Genomic DNA, 20295 nt, shown 5'->3' on the forward strand with positions numbered 1-20295 from the left:
ACTATTCTAATATAAATGTCACATTGCGTTAAAAGTAGACCATCTATATGTTAATTTAATTCAAAACATACTATCAGCAGTCAGCAGGTACTCATGCCAAATTAAATTTTAATCAGTTTAGTGATTAATGGTATTACATAAACAAACATGTTCGCCTACTTAAGTGCAAACATTTAAAGTGGGAAGTGTGTTTATCAAAAACAACAACTTAAAACACAATTTAAATTGAAATTTGTTTCAGACTTAAGATCTCATAATATTGATACTTATTCCGCTAACCATAATACAAGTTCTTCTCAGATAATAAAAACATATGTTGTAATGAACAGTCTGCCCTCTGTTTAAATAACTACACCGAATGTTTTATATCTATACCAATCACCTTGTTATTACTTATTGTTCGTCTGGCCAAGTCGTGTTATAGAAATATGGCGGCAAATTTCAAAAAATCTAGGGTTTGTAAGTAAAGATTAAAGGGATCAGTTTATCTTACAGTTATATTTTTATTTAAAAAATAATTCTTATTTTAACCTTATTAACAATAGTTTTTGCTTCACTAAAACAAACTTCAGAGGGTTTATTTTATTTTATTTTAGATAATGAAAAGTATATTTATATTGAAGTTCATGTGTAAAATAGTTTTAAATTTGTTCAGTTACTTTTGTGACCGACTGTACCTACGTACAAAAATGTCTGTCCATCCAAATGGATATACGTACACTAAAGCTAACATATTGTACAATATGTAGATACCTACTTAGAAAATAATTGCTGAATATAAATAAAATACAAGCAATTATTTTCTACTATATTTTCCGATTTCAATGATTCTTTCTACATTACAGTCAGTATAGTTCCAAAGTAGTCATAAATTGTGCTTATATCGTTAATATGTATTTAACTGATCACTTACACCATTGTCGAAGAGCAATTGTCTGATTCCGTCATCGATTTTGTGTTCGTCTTCCATCTTCTTGACTAGAGGAGCTATCTGTTCAGTCGCCAGCTTCCTGACTAGAAAGAAGGAACAATTTATATTTTACTAGGTTTTGCTCGCGGTTCCGTCCGCGTGGGACAGTTTTTCCTGGTTAAAAGTACCGCATCATATTTTCTCGAGATAAAAAGTAGATTATAGTACTCAGGCGTGTATAGCTTCCTATTAGTGAAATAATTTTCGAAATCGGTCTTGGGGTTCGATCCCCGGGTCGTGCAGTGATATTGGGTTTTTTTACTCAGTATCAGTTCGGTGTCTGGAATTTGTGCCCGGTATGGCTTCGGAGATAAAAGACATAAGGATGCATCTGTATAATATTACAAAATAAAAGTAACTCAAACTTAGGGAGGGGATATTTCAGCCTGGCAAATACCCAGAGCGGTAAAAATATGGAGCGGTAAAACTGAGTGCGCTAATAGTAGAACAGGTCGTAATTTTTTTCTGGGAGAGGAATGAATCTTATAAACTTACTAAGCCTAACAGCGCGACAACGTATTGAGGTATTTACTTTCGAATAACAAGCCCACGACTTTTAGTGTGTTAATCTAAATAGCCCTAGTTACATGAGGTCATAAAGCTGCTTGTTTTTATAGCACATTTACATACACTTTCTGCATGCTTATAAAAATATATTATTTGTTTGACGCGTTATCTAGTTTGCTTTTTTCGCATTTACTGCTTACTCAAGTAAGCCTTTGACATTGAGCATTTTCAAGTTCATTGCATGACGGCGTCATCAAAGCTGCATCAACCGGTTCAATCCGTGAGGTGTCGTATCTTGACATTGATATGAAGGATATATTTGTATCGTATTATGAAACAGTTTATCTTCGACATTACAGCGTTATCGTGGCGATATTTTTTATAAGCTTATTTATCTTTATGCGGGATATATTACTAAAATATTTATATGTAACCAATTTTCCTGCTAGGGCTTGGTACAAGGTGAATATCTTCATAATATGGAAGATAGTTACAGTTTGTTTATGTTCAAAATAATGAGCCAAGTCATTTAAATGCATAGCACGTTGCAAAAACGTCATTCGCCAATATAAACGTAATGGGGTACTATGTACGTCTGATCTCCCATAAAATGATTGGATTTTTGGTACAAGTAAGCGTAGAAACAATTGGACGTACCTATTTGGATGACATTTGGCAGGCGGATAAGACCGCGTCCTGTCACATAGGCTACTGTTTATCCCGGTGATTAGCTTCCATGGGTAATATATATTTTTAATTAGACTTTAAATAGATGACATTGGCGTAGCATTTCTCAAATATCACCTTATTTTGATGTGATAGTTATACCGAATATAACGGTGCTAATTGAATGTTCCTCTTTTTCTTTTAACGTTTTCCTTTTTCCTCTCTTAACTTTTTTTGCTTTGAATGACGAGACGACCTTTCTGTTCGCCTGATGGTAAGCGATACGAACGCCTATAAACAGTAGGAACACCATTCAACACCTTGAATTATAAACTATTGTTTGGTATTCAACTGCGCTCGCCACCCTGAGACATGAGATGTTGTCTTATTGCAAGCAGTAGTTATTACGTTATAACAACTATTTTTAAAGACCATTCGTTACCGAGTCTAAATATCATTAACAATTCGAACTGTTTTATCACCAATTAACGACTTTTAATTGATTTTTATATCTACATAAATAAGACAGTATGATAATTAAAAGTGAATCTTATTTATTACAAAACAATGTTCTATTTACAATGAGACCAACAATGATACAGAGTTAACGTTTTTATCAGTTTATTTTGAATACGTATGAAGCGTATATCGCGTTATTATACTGAGTTGTTGCCAAGTATATTTCAGTTGTAATTTACCTTATCGTCGTAGATTTTGCTGGTAGTAGGACATATTTTATATTCGCCCGGATAGCGACCACCCTTACACAAGGTGTTAAAACCCGGCATAGTGGCCCACGTAAGTGTGTTGCGATCCGGGATCAGCTTATGTATATCCAAGAGGCCGGCATAATTGTGTCGACTGCCGAGGGGTAATCATCTCTCGTCAGTTGATGTTCTATTGGACCCCACTCCACTTATTATTAGTTGCGGTCACAGCTGTGCACGTATAAAAACTATAGTAAATCTTTACATTAGATCGTCCATTAAAATATAATGTACCGACAAACAGTGTCTAAATAGAGTATAACGGTAAAACATCCTAGGGAATAGCTATTTAAATAAGGACTCAGATGCAAAAAAGACGGTCCTCTCTCCGACCCATAGTGTGCATCACAAATCACGCTCTTAACCATAATGTGAATAAAATAAGGACCCCGATATGTTTTTTTTTTTTTTTAATTCAGGCCCCACAGTCCACACCGGGGACAAGCGAATGAGATACTACGAACCCCCCGGCTTAACGACTGCGAGGCCCTGGAGGAAGAGAGGAAGAGGAGAAATAGGGGGGAAAGAAGGGGGAAGGAAGAGGAAGTAATAGGATAGACGGAGAGGAAAGGGAGGTGAATTGTTCTACGAGTCCCTGTCAGACCCCCCATGTGAACTTGCAACCATAGGGGTGTAGGCATCACCTATAGTGTGCCTAGGTCCGCGACATAATGTCCCCCCGTGCATGGGCGTGCATTCGGTGTGGAGGCCGAGCGCACAAGAATTGCCTCGGGGGGGACCCCGATATTGATGTTTTGGTAATATGCTTTAGGCATCACAAGGTAATGATCTAAAAAAATATTATGTCAAGGGCTCCCTTGATTTGTGAGGTTAGTGCACTGCACCGCCTAGCTCTACGGTATTTAAGCGTCTAAAACATTGAACACTGAACGCGTAGCGGTATCAAATTGATCATTACATCTAATACTCGACTCTATGGTCTCTTTAAGCCGTCAATAAATCAAACTTATAAGCCAACGCGATCAAATGATCTGACTTTTTATGTCTCATATTTTGCGATTTTATTTTGATGCGAATAAGCATATCACGCATTATTTCTAGCTTATCAAGCTCTAAATTTAAAATGAAGTCATGATTTTTTTCTATTGTATTTGAATTTTTGTTACAACAAATTGTCTAGATTTTTTTTTTTTATATAATAATAAATTAGCTTAGCAACAATGAAGTCTGATTCAAGACATCTCGAAAAACATGTATATTTTAAAGTAATGTATTGAACGGAACTGCTACATTGATATGTTATTGTGTCGCCAAGGTCGGCGGACTCCACGATAGAATACTAAATAACAAGTCTGTATATGGAAGGTTCTAGACAAGTTTGTTTGGTAACTTTTTTGTGGAACATCTGTTAATGATATCAGCAATCCTTGTTGGCTCGAGGCAACGTTTTTTGAAAGGTCCCGCGTTCGAATCTCAGGTCGAGTAAAACTTTATATTTAATACAATTTCCTAAGGACTGTATTCCCAGCCGAATTGTTGTTAAGCAACCATTAAAACTACGATTAATCCTCTCTTCAATATTTTCTGCAAATATGTATTACGGTGACCTCACTATAGAGATAGATAGGGACAAGTCCGAGAAGGTTAAATTTGAGCCGAATATTCAGGAATGGAAATACTTATTGCAATACATGAGCACCCAATAGTGGTATTATAGGAAGTCTTGACTCTATAATAATAAGTCTTGTATCGATGGTGTTAATAACTACGAAGTTTCATACTTAACGTGTAGTAAATATTAGGGGACCATACAAGCATTTTTTTAACTTTCATGTAGCTTTTAGAGGCCAAAAAATACTAATTAGTGACGAATCCCTTGCATTTCTTTTTTATTATGCAAATATGATTTAAAGTTTATGTAAACAAATTAGCATAACTCATTGATAAACATGTATTGCATGGAAACATCAAAATACAAACTCTAATATTATTGAATAACTTCGTATAGTTCATAATAAGTTTATTAAATTTATTTGCTTTGTGGTCATCTTGTATGTCTAGCAAGTAATTCGATCATACAGTAGTAAAAAGGGTTGGTTTTGGAATGCTTATTATTTACCATTTATAATTGCTAGTCCTGGATTGATGAAGTTTATAGATAAAAGTGGAAATCGAATCATTCATCATCATCATTCTTGTTAATATGTGGATGTAAATTTGCAACAATTGACCCACTTGCGCAATTACATAATATTTTTAAAATGTAATTGGTAAACTAAACAATTATTCCAGGCGTTTGATAAAATAAATGAGGTAACAATGGTAATTATGTATTGTTTGAAAATATCGCACCGGAACAAAATATTTTTAAATCTCATTAAAATTGTTATGATGTAGAATGCAAACGATTGAATACAATTAAGGCAGAGCAGGTGACATAGTTTGCTGAACTTGTAGCAAAAAAGAAATTGGACGGAAAACATTTTGAAGGGAGACCACGGACTGCGGCGCATGAGACGTTCACCTGCTAGGATGACAGATGACCTGATAAAGAAGAAGCAGCCTTAACTGATACGATGCTCTAAACCGTGGATTTTAGCAAGGCCTTATTATTCGATTGTCGAAGAAGGGTAATGTTCCACTCGAATTGTGAGGCCGTAGGCGATTGCTCTATTCTTAATCCCTTTGTCAGCACTATGATAAAAGTCGCAGCTCTAGATGTAGGCGGTTTGCAGATCGTCTGAAAATCTTTGATGAATGCATATTCATTGTAGGTTCCTGTTGAAACTCAACTAAAGAAATTTAGTAGTTTCCCGATTCGGAAAACAAAGGTATCCGGAGCTCAAGTGTAACTAAATCAATGTAGCAGTGAAATTAATAACACATTACATAATACGTTAAAAACATAACCCAAAGTGACATATCAACGTGTTTTCATAACATGTTTGCGAACGTAATGCTGATAATTTTGTACAAATAAATTATCAGTTCTGACGAAACAATCGTGGAACGCGCTTGATTAATGAATTATATATGATATGCTGTACAGAGGTCAGAATTTTTTCGGACCACCAATCCCACCGGCTTGTGATTGTGCATTGGATCCTGCCTTTAGAATAAATCCTTTAGAATAGCGTGTATTGAATACAATTTTGAAAGAAAGAGGCAAAGCGGTTAAAAATGTGTTATTGATTTTATTTTGTTGTCATGCGGTAAGTATTTCTGCTATCAATAAGTACGGTTTGAGAGTATGGAACCAACGAATAGATCAGTGGATTCACAAGTATCCAAAACAAAAAAAAAACAGGCTGTTTTCTCCAAAAACGTCGATGTTTTGTAAAATTTTTGTATCGTTGATTTTTATACCACTATATTTTTCCAGAATAAAAAAGAGTGTTTGACAAATTCCATCCAAATTCATCCAATTTGCGTGCGGGGCTAACAAATATCCCAACTCCTTTACAAACTAACTTTTATAATATTCGTCGGAATTTTAAAATGTACTATGTATAAGATAAAGTACGAACGAGTCTTTATCGTGAGTATTAACATTTTTCGTGAGTTATAAACAGCACTGCAAAGTACAAAAATATCTTCGGTACGAAACTGAATTTGCGCATTCGTTGCAATCTACCTATCTCTTCTTATTCATACCTACCCTACGATATCATATCGAGTGAAGGGGGTCACGTATGCTAGGTCTGAGAGGTGTACATTGCTGCATTGTTTAATGCCGCTGCCACGCAGCATTACAGACACTAAAATTGATTTTTAACTTGTCATATGTTTTTAACTCGTAGTGTGACAAATGTTGGCTTATACAAACACGCCGGACTTTTTGGTGAGTGCTGTAGGTGCTCGCAACCCTTGAAGAATTAAGTGAATATGCTGAGGGCAACCCACTAACGGGTTACGATCCTCAGCTCAGGACTGCCAGCGGGAGATGATGAGACAGCAATGATTGTGTTTCAGTTCACAATATAGCCAGTATCGTAGAAAGGGCTTAAAAATCAAAAGGTCCCTATCGTGACATAAAAAACCAACCCTAATTCGTATTGATTGGCAAAAATATTCATAGAAATATTGATTTTATCAAACATAATTACATCACGTCACAAACTAAAGGCGTGTTGTTTCTACGCACTTCTATCAAACGAAAAAATCTTCAAACACTATAAATCACGCCCAATAATTAATATATTAACTGATAGCTATTTGAGATAAAGTAAATCGTACTAATTTCGGTATTGTATTAATATTGCTCACAATTTTAAATATTCCTGATAATATATGGTCTTAATTTTAAGTAAGGTGGTCTTATTCCCGAGTTGGGATGTATCGCAGTAATGATGTTGGCAATGGAAAAGTTTCCTACTTTTAATTTTGTACATTATTTTATGGAAAATAAGACTAAAATGTAATTCTTCTGTGAAAACCAAAATAAAGCAGTTATTAATATTTGAAATGTTGTTGGGAGAAAAAATGAGGGCGTGGTGGGGTTATCGCGCTATCTTTTTCTTAAGTACGCAGCGTTATGGCCGGTGACACTTGGTGACGTCATAATTTACCATTATTGTTATTGGACAGCTACTTATAATAATTACCGATAGATTTTAAAAATACTCAGTTAGATTTTTGATGACATACATTTTTTATAAATGTATTTAAAAAAGACTAGTAATATCATATTTTATATTCTATAAATACAAATCAATAAAACTACTTAGTTTTGGCTTAGTCTATACTTAACGTGGGCTAGGCTAGTAATTTTACCAATGCAGGACAATAAAAAACAACTTTATCTCCGTATCAAGTATCTATAAAGTCTTGCAAGAAAAGGATAGAAGATTTGTTATCAACACCTTAAACTTTTATATCTCACGTTTATCAGCTGATTAGGTACAATTCCTTTTCGGTGTTTGTATTCTTATTACTATTTCATACCAGTTTATGGAATGCTTTTATTCAACACTAGTTTATACGAAAATATTCACCCAAGCGCTTTGCAATGGGAAAAATCCGACGATTTTGGATTGCCCGACGGTCACACTACATGATTTTTAAGGACCTAATACAATATAGAAATATTTGTTTAGATTTATTTCCCTATCCAGATGCTTTAATTGTAAGTTGTATATCTTTGCTCTTCGTTATAAAATGTCTTAGATTATGTACTTTGATTAACGTATATGGATAGGAATTGCTAATTTCGATATCCCTTTACAAGTTACATTATGTTGTATAAGTAGGCATGGTAATTTTTTTTGTATTGAACCTTGCAGTCAACACCGGGAGAATCCTACGAATGGGATACTTGAATACCCCGGCTTAGTAACTGGAAAGTTGGGAGGGGATATCTGAGTGAGGAAACTATGGGGGAAGGAAAGGAACCCTCGTAAAATGAGTGGAGGAGAGAAAAGGAAATGTTTACGAGCCTTCATAGGCCTTAATGTGTATTTACAATCATGAGGTAAATCAAAACGATTTTATGTTTAATACATTTCTAATCTGACAAAATGTGAATTATGCACAATTATTTATATAAGTAATTAGCAGCGATAGCCTGGTTGGTTGTGGAACGGACTGCCGAGACAAATGCTGCAGGTTCAAATCCCAGGGGCACACACCTCTGACTTTTCTAATAAAAACAATTATGTGTGTATTCTTTGTCGAATTATCGCTAGCTTTAACGGTGAAGGAATACATCGTAAGGAAACCTGCATAAATGAGAAGTTCTCTATAAAAATTTTCGAGGGTGTGTGAAGTCTACCAATCCGCACTAGGCCAGCGTGGTGGACTAAGGCCTATTCCCTCTTAGTAGTAGAGGAGGCCCGTGTCCACCAGTGGGACAGTATATAATACAGGGCTGATATTATTATATTATTATTATTATTTATATAAGTAGACACTTGATATCACGATAGGCTTGTTCCATATTTATTCGTAAACATGCTTCCAAATTGTTAATACCATAGTTGTAGTTCTGTCTACCCCTTTAGATTACGGGTCAGAGCGTACGAAAAACAATGAATGCAATGTAAATGTACTCGTAATGTAATACATAATATGAACAGTGTTTATGCAATCTGTTATCTTTGTCGGTGGGGCGATAATTTAAAGCCAAACATAAATGCATTTATGTTCATAATTTATATTTTTAAGCCGATAATGCAATTGCAGTTGTAAATATACATATATATGCTTGTGTTTTATATCACTTATATCATATTTATACGAAATTTGAAGCTGTATGTTTGAATTAAATCCAAAAATGCCTAAACGGGTTTGTATGTAATTTGGCAAATATATATAGACCGTTCATTAAGACATACTGCTACTTTTTATCCCGAGAGTTGGTACACAGTGGCACCATTATTTCGAAAAGTATTCCACACGTACGGGCCATCCGCATACACGAGCACCGCCTTGTGCAAAATGAAATGTTTGCAATTCCGATGGCCACATTTAAATGATTAAGAAATGTTTTACTCTGCTTTCAATTGTTTGCATTCTTTTTTACTGTAAGTTCCGCTATCTCATGTTACTATATTATAAACTTTGTAATTTCTGAATCATAAACTACGTACAAAAAGTTTACTGCAGGTACTTACTTGTTTCTTTCATAGCTAGCTCATCTTCTGTCAGCATGGTCAAAGGTCGCGGCGTGGCTGCTTCCGAGCTGTAAGTCTTCACTTGAGCCTTCGCTCCAGCAGTAATTGGGGCCCGCCATTGCTCCAAGATCTGGAAACCCGCCGAAACTTTAAAACACGTTACTAACATACACCGTACAGTTTAATTCGATGTTATAAACGCACTAACGCGCACCTTGTTGCCAACAACACGGCGTAATGGGAACATTATTATTTTTTTATTTATTTTGCAATACCGCGCGATGGAAGCGTGCCGCGCCTGCGCTGGCTCGAATAAAGACTGGTTACCTACTGGTTCTCAAAAGGCCGGTTTGTTATCTCACTCGCGCTAAGATAACAAGTGACCAATTATAAAGGCCAATCGGCTTACAATAAACTTAAAATATTACGAGATGACCTTGGTAATTTTTAACTTGATTTCATGTATTGGGAACTTTGCGAAGTATGGTTTAAAAATTGAAATAAATGATGTATGCACATTTTTTTAGTTTCCATATATGTACACGTGCTTAATTTCTCGTGAGAAGAATATTAAAAACTAAATTTGTACATTAAATAAAATAAAGGAGTTAACGTGGGAAAGTAGTAAGTCTCACAGACCGAAACAACTATCTTAGGTTTAATATTTTTTTCATACTTATGCACCCTATGCTAATGTATATTTTTTTATTATGCGATCCTTGGTTCTTTGAATTGGAGCGGATGTTTAAATGGGCGAATTGGAAATATAATTTAAAAAAATGATAAACATAGTTACAATTTATAAGACAGACCTTAAAATCATGTTGTTGCCGGCATTGAAAGCTTTTTAATTGTCAAGAAACTATTAACGGGACACCCATTAGCAATGTATGCCTTTAAAACTAGGAAAATCCGGGTTTAGCAGCACTGATGGCTACTATAGTGTTAATAACCTTAATGTTATTACGCAATAAGCAGGTAATACGTAAAAAATCGTTACTTATATAGTTTAAATTACCTTGTTACGAGAGGTGTCTATACTTTAGGTTTTGGCTAAGAACATTTAACATATTTTAAGTCACTAAAATTGTGATCACTAATGATTATTAAGTAACATAAATAATATTGTGTAGGTATCATGCGATTATTATGCTTATAGTTTCATTAATGAATTATTTTTTAAGACTAGTTCAAAGATTTATATTGACCTATTTGTGTCTTCATTATTAATTTCATACCGGAAACATTAACGATGTGCGCCTAGAAATACATTTTAGCAAACTCATACATTATCACTCTGCGTCTAATAGAATATTATAGATAATTGGTGTGTATGCAAAATTGTTCCTTTTGGAAAGTCACTATTAATAATTCTAATATCTATTTCTTAGTTTTCTTTAACATTTCTTATTTAAATAATACGTATATATAGACTTTCTTATATTAAGGGTAATTTAGCGACAAAAAAGTTGATAAATCGCATTATGATTACACTTTTTGCGTTTAACGGAACGTTTTGTGACATCCGGATGTTTTTTTATAATATTGGTACTCCTGTTTTCTAGAAACTTGAAGAAATTATTACCAATGTTACCACAAATATTCTACTACCTCGAAAAGGTGGTAATAATTTGAAACTAAACTATGAACAAAAAATATTTCATAATATAATCATATTTTTTCAAACGCGTAAATAGCCTAACAACCGTTATCAATATTAACGGTTAATAGCACTTTAGTTATATCATGGTTTAAAGCTATCAGATATCCTTATGTTGCAAATTAGAAGTTAAATACACTCCAGTGAGCTATACTGTGATTATGCAGTTTTTTAATATTTACGGTATAAAAACAATGATCTAACTATAAACTCGTGAAGTAGGGAGATGTGTAGAAATATGTAATAGGATGGTAACATTGAATCTGTCAGTCAGTTGTGGCATGTTTCAATTCACGCGAGACGTTTCTCGAAAATTACGAAGATATTGCTGCATAACACATGAGTTTCAATCGAAAACGTGTTTGAGTGCAAGTATAACAAAGTGCTGTATCATTTTAGGTAACAAGCGGGCGGCTAATATTCAATATCGTGAAGTAAACTAAGTATATCTCCCAGGTGTCCTTAAACCGCAGTTTTAAGACCTTGCTCATACATAAGCAGTTGAATAATGGCCAAATGGGGCGAAGGAGACCCTCGATGGATCGTGGAGGAGCGCCCGGACGCAACAAACGTTAACAATTGGCATTGGACTGAGAAAAATGCAGGCCCATGGTCCAAAGAACGTCTCAAAGAGTTATTGAATGATTTGAAAATTGAACAAAACGGTGTGGAATGTAAGATAGTTGAGGTGGACAAGATCGATGGCGAAGCATCGGCGAATAATAGGAAAGGAAAATTAATATTTTTCTATGAATGGGACATTAAATTGAAATGGGAAGGTGTGCTGGCTGGTGGTAGTGAAAAGGTTAAAGGAGAGGTGCATATCCTGAATCTATCGGAAGAGAATGACGTCAGCGAAGTAGACGTAAGTGTTCGAAATTTAAATCTGGTGCACTTATTGTGTATTCATGAGATTTGAACTTGTGTTTTAGTGATTACATGGCTTGACAATTTATTGAAGCATTGGAAACTAGAGGTTTCTTTTATGACTTTTTTTTAGAGATTATTACTAGAATAATCTGGATAATGGAACCTTATTAAGTATTATGTGTGTAATGTGCATTATTTTAATATGAACATGTGTTTAATAATGCATGCTACTATTGTTTTATTATTTGTATTTAAGTGTAAAATCTATTGATGCCAGCAAGTAAATATGAGTAACATGTAATACCTTTTATATATGAATCTATATTTAATGACATATTTTAACACACATTTGTATTAAGTTTAAATTTGTATTAAAAAGACTAAGGTCTCTTTTAGCTGTGAAAAAAATAAATTTGTAAGGCATTGTGATCAGAATATCCTTGAATAGCATATTTTCACATCTTTTGTGATTTCACAAGGGAATCAAAACCTGTAGGGTACTAACATAATAAATGTATTTTGTTTCATTCACTTCTTTAAATAATTGTAATATTATTCATATATATATGTATTATTCATATATATGTATATTCAAATGCTGGAGTTGTAATTTTACACTCTTGACAATACTGTGTAAAAATCCAATATAGAATGTATCATTATAATTTTATTTCCTCTGCATTTGTTAAGTCTTAAAATAACAAATCATAGGCTATTTACTGTAATATAGGATAACAGTATTTAATTATAATACAATATTTATATAATACTTTACTTAAATACAGAAATAGACCAGTAGTTTCAGACATAAGGGTTCTTAATTAGAAAAATTATTGCATTTTAAGTTATAAATGCATTCAATGGTGTAAAAATTTTAATGTCCTTCAGGTGTCCTTGGTGGTCAAAACAGAGACATCTGTAAACATTATTCCTATTAGAGTATTTCTTTAATTCACTCTAAACTAAGCACTGTTTATTTTCACTATAAAATTCTTATTTCAGATGACTGTGACAATCAAAGGCAGTGGGGAAGAAGCACAACGTGTGAAAGCGTTCATGCACAACATCGGCAAAAACGAAATACGGAAACAACTGACAGAATACATCCGGAGTCTCAAGGAGGAGTTCTCGAAAGGCCTTATCCTTCCCAAAAAGGGAGAGGCTCAAGTGAAACCTGACAATGTTTCAATGATCACCAGTGGCTTTAATAAAAAGATCAGTATGGAGCCTGTGATGTCCCCACAGAATACGCAGATTGGTTGCAAGCTGGACACAAAGACGATAGAGATGTCAGAGAAGTTCCAGTGTCGCGCTCAGGAGTTCTATGACGCAATGACTCGAATAGAGATGGTCACTGCTTTCACACAGGTGATTATGATTTATTTGTTTAGTTGATAATATTAAGTCATTATTTCTAAGATTTATTAATTTATCTAAGAGAAGGATCACAAACAAATCATGTTTTATTTATAAATTTTGTTGTGGTTATAATAGATACCTATAGATATGAGATACCACAATTCTGAAATTAATTATTACTATAAAAGCACACTTCATTATTTCAATATTTATTATTAAAAAGGTACAAAGTTATGTAATATTTAACCATCTTATCGAGAACTTGTGATAGTTGTACTAAGAAAGGTTTATTGTCATCATTCCTTCCTATGTTATATAAGGCAATAATTTGGCTGTGCCTCTAGCATTAAAAAGTCCATGGGCGCCAGATGCTGCTTACCATTAGGTGGACCGCATGCTTGTTTGCCTACTAAGGCAATAAAAAAAATAAAAGAAACAACCATCTAGACAATGCATTCTGCTTGACAGGGCCATGTTAAAATCGAAGCTGAAAAGGGCGGTAAATTCGCGTTCTTCGGTGGCAATGTGACAGGAGAGTTCAAGGAATTGGTGCCAGGCAAGAAGATTGTCCAATACTGGCGATACAAGCAATGGCCTGACCAACACTTCTCAGAAGTCACTTTCAATATTGAAGAGAAGGTGAGACATATGTACAGGCACTTATTATTTTAGCATAGCAATTGAGACCTTTGTGTACCAACAGGAAATGTGTATGGCAATGACATTATTATGGTTAGTCTATTAGTAGGATATGTGATTTCATTAATAATTAGAGAAAGGTATCTGGTTTATGGCTCCAGTGCAGTCCAAATTTTGAGTTAATGAAAAAATACATATTTCAGTTAAATATAATTATATGTTATCCTTGGGGCATAAAAATAAAATAAGAGAAGGTTGTACATATTTCATTCTTATATTAATCATTTATAATGTTATTTCGAGATTATGATAAACTATTATAAAGTATTTCATGTTTACATATGTTGGATGTCATTATTATTATTGTAAGTCAGCAATAACAATTATGCAATGATCATAATTATGATTGTAAACTGATGTTTATAATTCAGCTAAGTGGAGTACAAAAATAAATAACCATATTAGATCCTCTTTATATAATTAGTCTAACTGGGCAAATAATGTTTGTGTAAGATTTCAATTTCAAATATGCTTGCCCATGATGGAATCATGCTTGGATCTGTCTTACACATATACAGGCGGTATGTTTTACTGGTGGTAAGTCTTTCATATGCGAGGGGCCTTTGAATGGGTACCTCCTCAACATCTATTTCTACCGCCAAGCAGGACTGTTGTGGCTTGGACATTATAAGAAAAACCTATGACTCAGGGTGATGAGTACAGTGGAGTGCGATTAATTACTTTGTAATTCAAAGTTCTATATTGTGGTACTATTATTTCGGTCAACAGACGAGCTCCAAGCTTGTGATTAATTGTAACCAAAAAAATAGAATTGTGAGCATATTATATGTATGCAAATTTCCAACAAACGGCCCAACGGAAGATCAGCGCTGGCTTCACTGTCAGCATATTGCTGACTTGGTGCCTTTTTTGTGACAAACATAATTTTATGTTTTTTTTGTCTTTTTCGCTTCTTTGTTTGTTGGGTAAGGCTCATATTTTTAGCGCATTTTGTAAAATGTTTGTGTCCGAAGAGTTAGACTCCAAAAAAAAAAATTAAAAAAATATAATAAATCTACTTTTTATAAAAATGAAATATAGTACGTATAATTTTTTATTATGTCAAATTTTTTCATAAACATATTTCTAGTATTTATTTTTCGACATTAAAATAAAAAATGTTCGACTTTTCATTCCATACATTTTGTTGGTGTCCGCATACGCCCACTCCACACAAATCATTACACATATAATTTTTATCATTATAACTTTTATTTTTCGTATATATCTTGTTCTATAGGATATTAACTACGAAAAAAAACGACAACAACTACAATTAATCACCCCGTATTGTTTATATTAACAACTTAAGAGGTGTCCCAAATTTTATTCTCATGTAACACGTCAGTTGTGTAACGCGATATTTCCTGGTCTTGTTTATAATCTACCATAAAGAATTAATTTATTTAAAGTGACAATACTAGCTCTTCGTACTTGACACATTCCTGAACAATTCCGCCATCTTTTTTTCGTGTTAGTTGGAAGAACGTGTTGGAGCAGACTGTTTGTCGTTAAGAAAAGGTAAGATTTATTCCTTGGAATTATCATTAATTAAATAGTTGTCCTGATTTTTTGTTTTAAATCATACACAACAATCATTTCTTTGTTGAACTATGACAGTTTTTGAAGGCTATATTTATTACTTTACATGTTATGATTTTTTTAGGTTAGTTCGTGTTGTAAATTACATCCGTTGTGCGACAGAGTGACACAAATTGTGCGACGTATTACAACGGAAATTATAAAGGAAAGTGTAGATTGTAATATTTAAGAACAATAAAATTTTTGATCACTACACAAACTGTATTTATTTTTCCACAACATTTATAAAACATAATATAAAAATAAGTCAGCTGAATCTGAAAATAAACAACTTAATAATACGTCATATATAATAAAAAAATTTTATCAATTTATTACACACAAAATAATTCGAAAACTAAATATACATACTAAATACAAACATACATAAAAAATGAAATATACATACCACTCACTTATTTAAAATGCAAAATAAGCTCTGTCAGTGTTACTGTGTAAAAAGGTTTACAAATTCTGTTGTTACACATTATTTCAGTTGTGACACCTGTTGTGATCTCCTGTATGCGATAGCGCTAAAAATATGAGCCTTACCCTGTTATCTAACTTATGTTTGTTGCAAAATAAATTTCTTTTCTTTCTTTCAAATAATGTCATCACATTCATTGTTCCAGGATGACCACACGCTGGTCTCGCTGAGGCAGGAGCTGGTGCCGGCGGCGGAGGTGGAACAAACGCGCGACAACTGGCAGCGGTACTACTTCGACAGTATTAAACGCGCGTTCGGCTTCGGAGCGTTTCTGTGATCGCTGCACACTCGTAGGGAAATTAGGTGAGTGAATAGTAGTTTGGCTGTGGTCCAGTAGATGATACTTTATTATCAGTTTTCTCTTATACTTTGTAACTACAAAGTTATCGAAAATCGTTATTTAGCAGATGGCAATTATTTGATCAATTAGAGCAGGCCTTATAAACTATAACTAGCCCAGGGCTCCCCCCGTAATCTTCCATCCGCACCTGTGGATGGCGTTACTCTTTTAATCATTATTTTGCCGTATTTTGCAATACTAACACTGTTTTCTGCAATTACCTGAATGACTTTTTGGTGGTTGGTTGGTTTTGATCATGGTTTTGATCATTGCAACAAAGGCTTATTCCTAACTACTTTTATTGTCAATGTTGTATATGACAAATATACCTAATGAAATTTTATTAATGTAGCATGCGGTTTTGATAATTTTGACAATCAGCTCCTGTGGTTTTGCACTTGTTCATATTATGTAGTGAATTGCTAAATGTCAGTAGTGTAATGTTTTACACCAAGATACATTGAAATCCTCTGAATATCATTTTATAATTTAATCAGTCCAGATTATAATTGAATTACAAATCGCTATGAAACAAGAATTCGCACTTTTTCTACCACGCAAAGATAATCTTTTGCTCTAGAAATATTTGTTTTACTTGTGGATCTTGCAGGATTTATGACATAGTAGTTGTATGACGTACCTGTTTTTTTTTATCAGAATGGTGGCCCACGTAAGTGTGTCGTGCTCTGGTATCAGCCTGTGTATATCCAGTTTAAACAGGTCGGCTAATGTGTCGATTGGGAAGGGGGTAATATCTATCAAACGACATTCAATCTCGACCTCTGCTGGCAATCAGGTGTAGTGGGGTCAATTGTCCGAGTCCATATAAAAAAAAAAATTATGTTCGCAAAAATAAGAAAAAAAAATATAAAATTGATTTTTTTTTAAGAATATGGGGTTTTATCACTAAAAAGCGATCCTTTTCAGACAAACATCACTTATCGTGAGATACTAATTAATAAAAAAATATTTTCTGTTTCAGGTTCAATTTTACAAATAACGTAATTGACCCAGACGGACAGCGCACACAAGGTCCCGGTGCACTGTGGAGATTTCTCTTTTGTACATTTTGCAATGCATCCGTGGTTCTGTAACGGTGTAACAATGGACTTATATGAAATAGAAATCAAGCTGGACTCTGCGAGTGTTAGGTTGGCAACACTGAACGGATTGGTTACGGCAACACTGGTGTGTAGATAGACCGGCTCAAAGGACAGATATACCGAGCCGAAATTAGAAACATTCGATATTTAAATTGTTGGTTATTACAGTGTTTAAGATTGAACCTTTGTTTTTTCTAGAATAATGGGCCGTGTGGCTTGCTTGGCATATTTGTCATGGTACCATAGAGAATTTTATATAGTAAATTAACAGAAAAAAAATCATAGCTATTTTATTACCGATTGTAATTAAGATTTATAACCGGCTGGTATCCGCACGCCATTAAACTATGTACAAAGTAACGCTTTTATACCGCACTAGGAAATAATAGCACATTGTAGGAGATAGTTCCTATTGTCCTTTTGCATCTTCCCTCATAGTCATAGTATAATGCTGTTTGTACTTCGGTATTAGTGTTTGCTTTGGCCTAATTGCTTTTCTATTTAAACCTCTTTAGTGGTGTACTTATGATATAAAGTAAATAGTAATGTTTTTTTGACATCTTGAATCCGTAACTTTGTTACAGATTATGGTTAATGGTTGGTTCGTATTACGGAGATTTTAGTAGAAATAGGATCGAATTTTGAATACGCACTAATCATGTCACCATTTATCGATATCGATAACATGGTTAATTATTCTTATCGATTAAAGCCCCTAATTTGATTATGATTATTTATTGCCATAGACATAAACAGTGTAAAATAATCATGTTCTATCGAATTTTCATATCGATATTTGTCAAATTGTCGACAGTTTCACTCGTATTAAAGAGGTTTTATCTTACCTATCTACGCACTAAGTGTCCGTATTCCTTATAAAATATTAATACCACATTGACAAAACGCCTTTTTATAGTATGTAAGCGTGATCCAACAAATAGAACAGTGATATAGATACTAAAATATCGTTAGCGTCTGTTTTGTTTTATTCAATGTAACTAGTATGTTAATGAATAGGTCGATTGTCTCAAGCTGGCGCGAACAAATCCACATGTAACGTGGATCTATTGTCGGTGACTTAAGTCAAACGTCATGACGGCTTCAACAATGTCAAAAATGAGGGTTTTTTGGTTTTATGGACTGTGTTAAATGAATAAAAAAATATGAATAAATTAATTTCAACTTTGGGTCGGATCTTAAGTAGACATTAACTCCCTTATTCATAGACGTTTTTATCTAAGGACGGAGTAAAGCTGTGATAACAAGTCTATTTCTCAGTGCTGACGGCATGGCAGCCTTCGCAGTGCGTAGCCATAGGGCAATTGTCATTGGCTAATATTATTGTATCTCAAAAAACGTCTATGAATAAGAGGATTAATGTATTGGACTATTTAATAAACAAAGATTAAGTTGTAATTTAAGAGCTTGTTTTCAGCTGAGTCCGTGTTGTTTACTAAATAAAACTCGGCTGTGAAAACAGTCATATGGACTTTTTAAGATGTTGATATCTGTTTATTAAATAGTGGGGATCTTAACATGCTCAATTTGACAGCGTTTCAGCTGATAACGCATTTCAGGGCGAAGCTGATTTACATCTGTTACTATGGCCATATGTATCAGTCCCTCCAACTGTAACAATATGAAATATCTTTAACATATTGTGTAGAATTGTATTGGTGTGAGTTCTGTGATCGTGCCAGCTTTTGTTAATCGAACTATACGCCTATTTCAAATATCAGTGGGTATTAGTATCTTCTAGTGGATAAACTTTATAGTGGGTTGTCATTTAAAACAAAATCATAAATGTTCGTTTTTCGTTGAGATAATATAAAAAAAATTCTTTCGAATTTCTTAATATTCATCAATGATTTCGTTACCAAACAAGTTAATTGTTTTCTTATGTATTTGATTCAAAGAATTCATAATTTTTGGCAAATAATTTATGTGCGGCGTAAGATATTTTTTTTAAGAATATTACGTTTTGCGTAAGTTTTTTTAGAATGTTACGTTTTGCGTAAGTTTTATTACCAGGGTATAAAGATTGATATTTGAAATAGGTAAATGTGCAATCAATTTGTGTACGATGATACCTGCAGGCTGTGTTGCTACATCCACGCGCACTTCGCTTATTTTGTGTAAGTAGCAGATTGTGTAATATTTGTTTAATTTATCGAGTTCTTCAATAAATTATGTTAGACATTTTTTGGGTGTTTTATTAAAATGTTCTCATGAAACAAATAATTTCCCACTTTAAGGGAGAGTAAAAATTCTCATATTATTTGGTAAAGTTAGCTTTTTTTGTGTATCGGACTACGTAGCCAACTTCGGAGGATACCTGTGAATGGGATACCGGAATCCTCTGGCTTGCGACTGCAGGGGCCTGAAGGAGAGTTGGCAGAGGATATCTGGGGAAGGGAAGTGTAGGGAAGGAAAAGGAGCCCTCTTAGGAAGAGGAGTCCGGTTCCAACGTGTCCCCAAAAGATTTCCATACCAACCTGTTATAATCGGCCTGCACCCAGTGCTTATTATTATAAATTGTTAAAACGCTTTTTTAACAGTAAACATTATATTAGAAAAATAATTACAGAATTCAATTTTAGACATTTTTTGACAACGTCCAACTAAAGAGAATTATAATTCTCTTTGAGAATAATAGAATAGTCGCTACGTGACATATCTTCTCTTCTGCCAGCATTTTTTTTTTTTGTTTTCGC

The 20295-nt window shown here is 33.9% G+C and overlaps 2 protein-coding genes, 1 long non-coding RNA gene and 1 pseudogene across 3 annotated transcripts; 3 read left to right on the forward strand and 1 right to left on the reverse strand.

Moving 5' to 3' along the window:
• LOC119189855 overlaps positions 1 to 247 on the forward strand; it is a 2736-nt pseudogene extending 2489 nt beyond the window's left edge.
• A 611-nt stretch (positions 248 to 858) lies between these two features.
• On the reverse strand, positions 859 to 9868 carry LOC119189780 (short/branched chain specific acyl-CoA dehydrogenase, mitochondrial-like). The gene is made up of 3 exons (XM_037440364.1): positions 9697 to 9868; positions 9483 to 9612; positions 859 to 1014 (listed from the first exon to the last, which is right to left on the reverse strand). Exons 1-3 carry the CDS (start codon positions 9727 to 9729, stop codon positions 887 to 889), a joined length of 291 nt encoding a protein of 96 aa, XP_037296261.1. The 5' UTR covers positions 9730 to 9868; the 3' UTR covers positions 859 to 886.
• A 1536-nt stretch (positions 9869 to 11404) lies between these two features.
• On the forward strand, positions 11405 to 18743 carry LOC115442052 (activator of 90 kDa heat shock protein ATPase homolog 1). The gene is made up of 5 exons (XM_030167011.2): positions 11405 to 12007; positions 13015 to 13380; positions 13840 to 14010; positions 16284 to 16441; positions 17461 to 18743. The coding sequence occupies exons 1-4, from the start codon at positions 11651 to 11653 to the stop codon at positions 16413 to 16415; spliced, it is 1026 nt and encodes a 341-aa protein (XP_030022871.1). The 5' UTR covers positions 11405 to 11650; the 3' UTR covers positions 16416 to 16441; positions 17461 to 18743.
• On the forward strand, positions 15288 to 15867 carry LOC119189781. Its single transcript, XR_005112606.1, has 2 exons — positions 15288 to 15591; positions 15737 to 15867. It is a non-coding gene; the product is annotated as an uncharacterized LOC119189781 (long non-coding RNA).
• Positions 18744 to 20295: the final 1552 nt, after the last annotated feature.

The sequence above is a fragment of the Manduca sexta genome, chromosome 19, assembly GCF_014839805.1.
Source record: "Manduca sexta isolate Smith_Timp_Sample1 chromosome 19, JHU_Msex_v1.0, whole genome shotgun sequence".
In the NCBI taxonomy this organism is placed as follows: domain Eukaryota; kingdom Metazoa; phylum Arthropoda; class Insecta; order Lepidoptera; family Sphingidae; genus Manduca; species Manduca sexta.

Bases quoted from the DNA above. Each gene is read 5' to 3' on its own strand.
- LOC119189780 (XM_037440364.1), bottom strand. From the start codon at position 9,729: ATGTTCCCATTACGCCGTGTTGTTGGCAACAAG. The intron at 9,613-9,696 runs GTGCGCGTTAGT...GCGGGTTTCCAG, and splicing joins GCCGTGTTGTTGGCAACAAG to ATCTTGGAGCAATGGCGGGC. The intron at 1,015-9,482 runs GTAAGTACCTGC...CCTTCTTTCTAG, and splicing joins GCTAGCTATGAAAGAAACAA to TCAGGAAGCTGGCGACTGAA.
- LOC115442052 (XM_030167011.2), top strand. From the start codon at position 11,651: ATGGCCAAATGGGGCGAAGGAGACCCTCGATGGATCGTGGAGGAGCGC. The intron at 12,008-13,014 runs GTAAGTGTTCGA...TTCTTATTTCAG, and splicing joins ATGACGTCAGCGAAGTAGAC to ATGACTGTGACAATCAAAGG. The intron at 13,381-13,839 runs GTGATTATGATT...TCTGCTTGACAG, and splicing joins TGGTCACTGCTTTCACACAG to GGCCATGTTAAAATCGAAGC.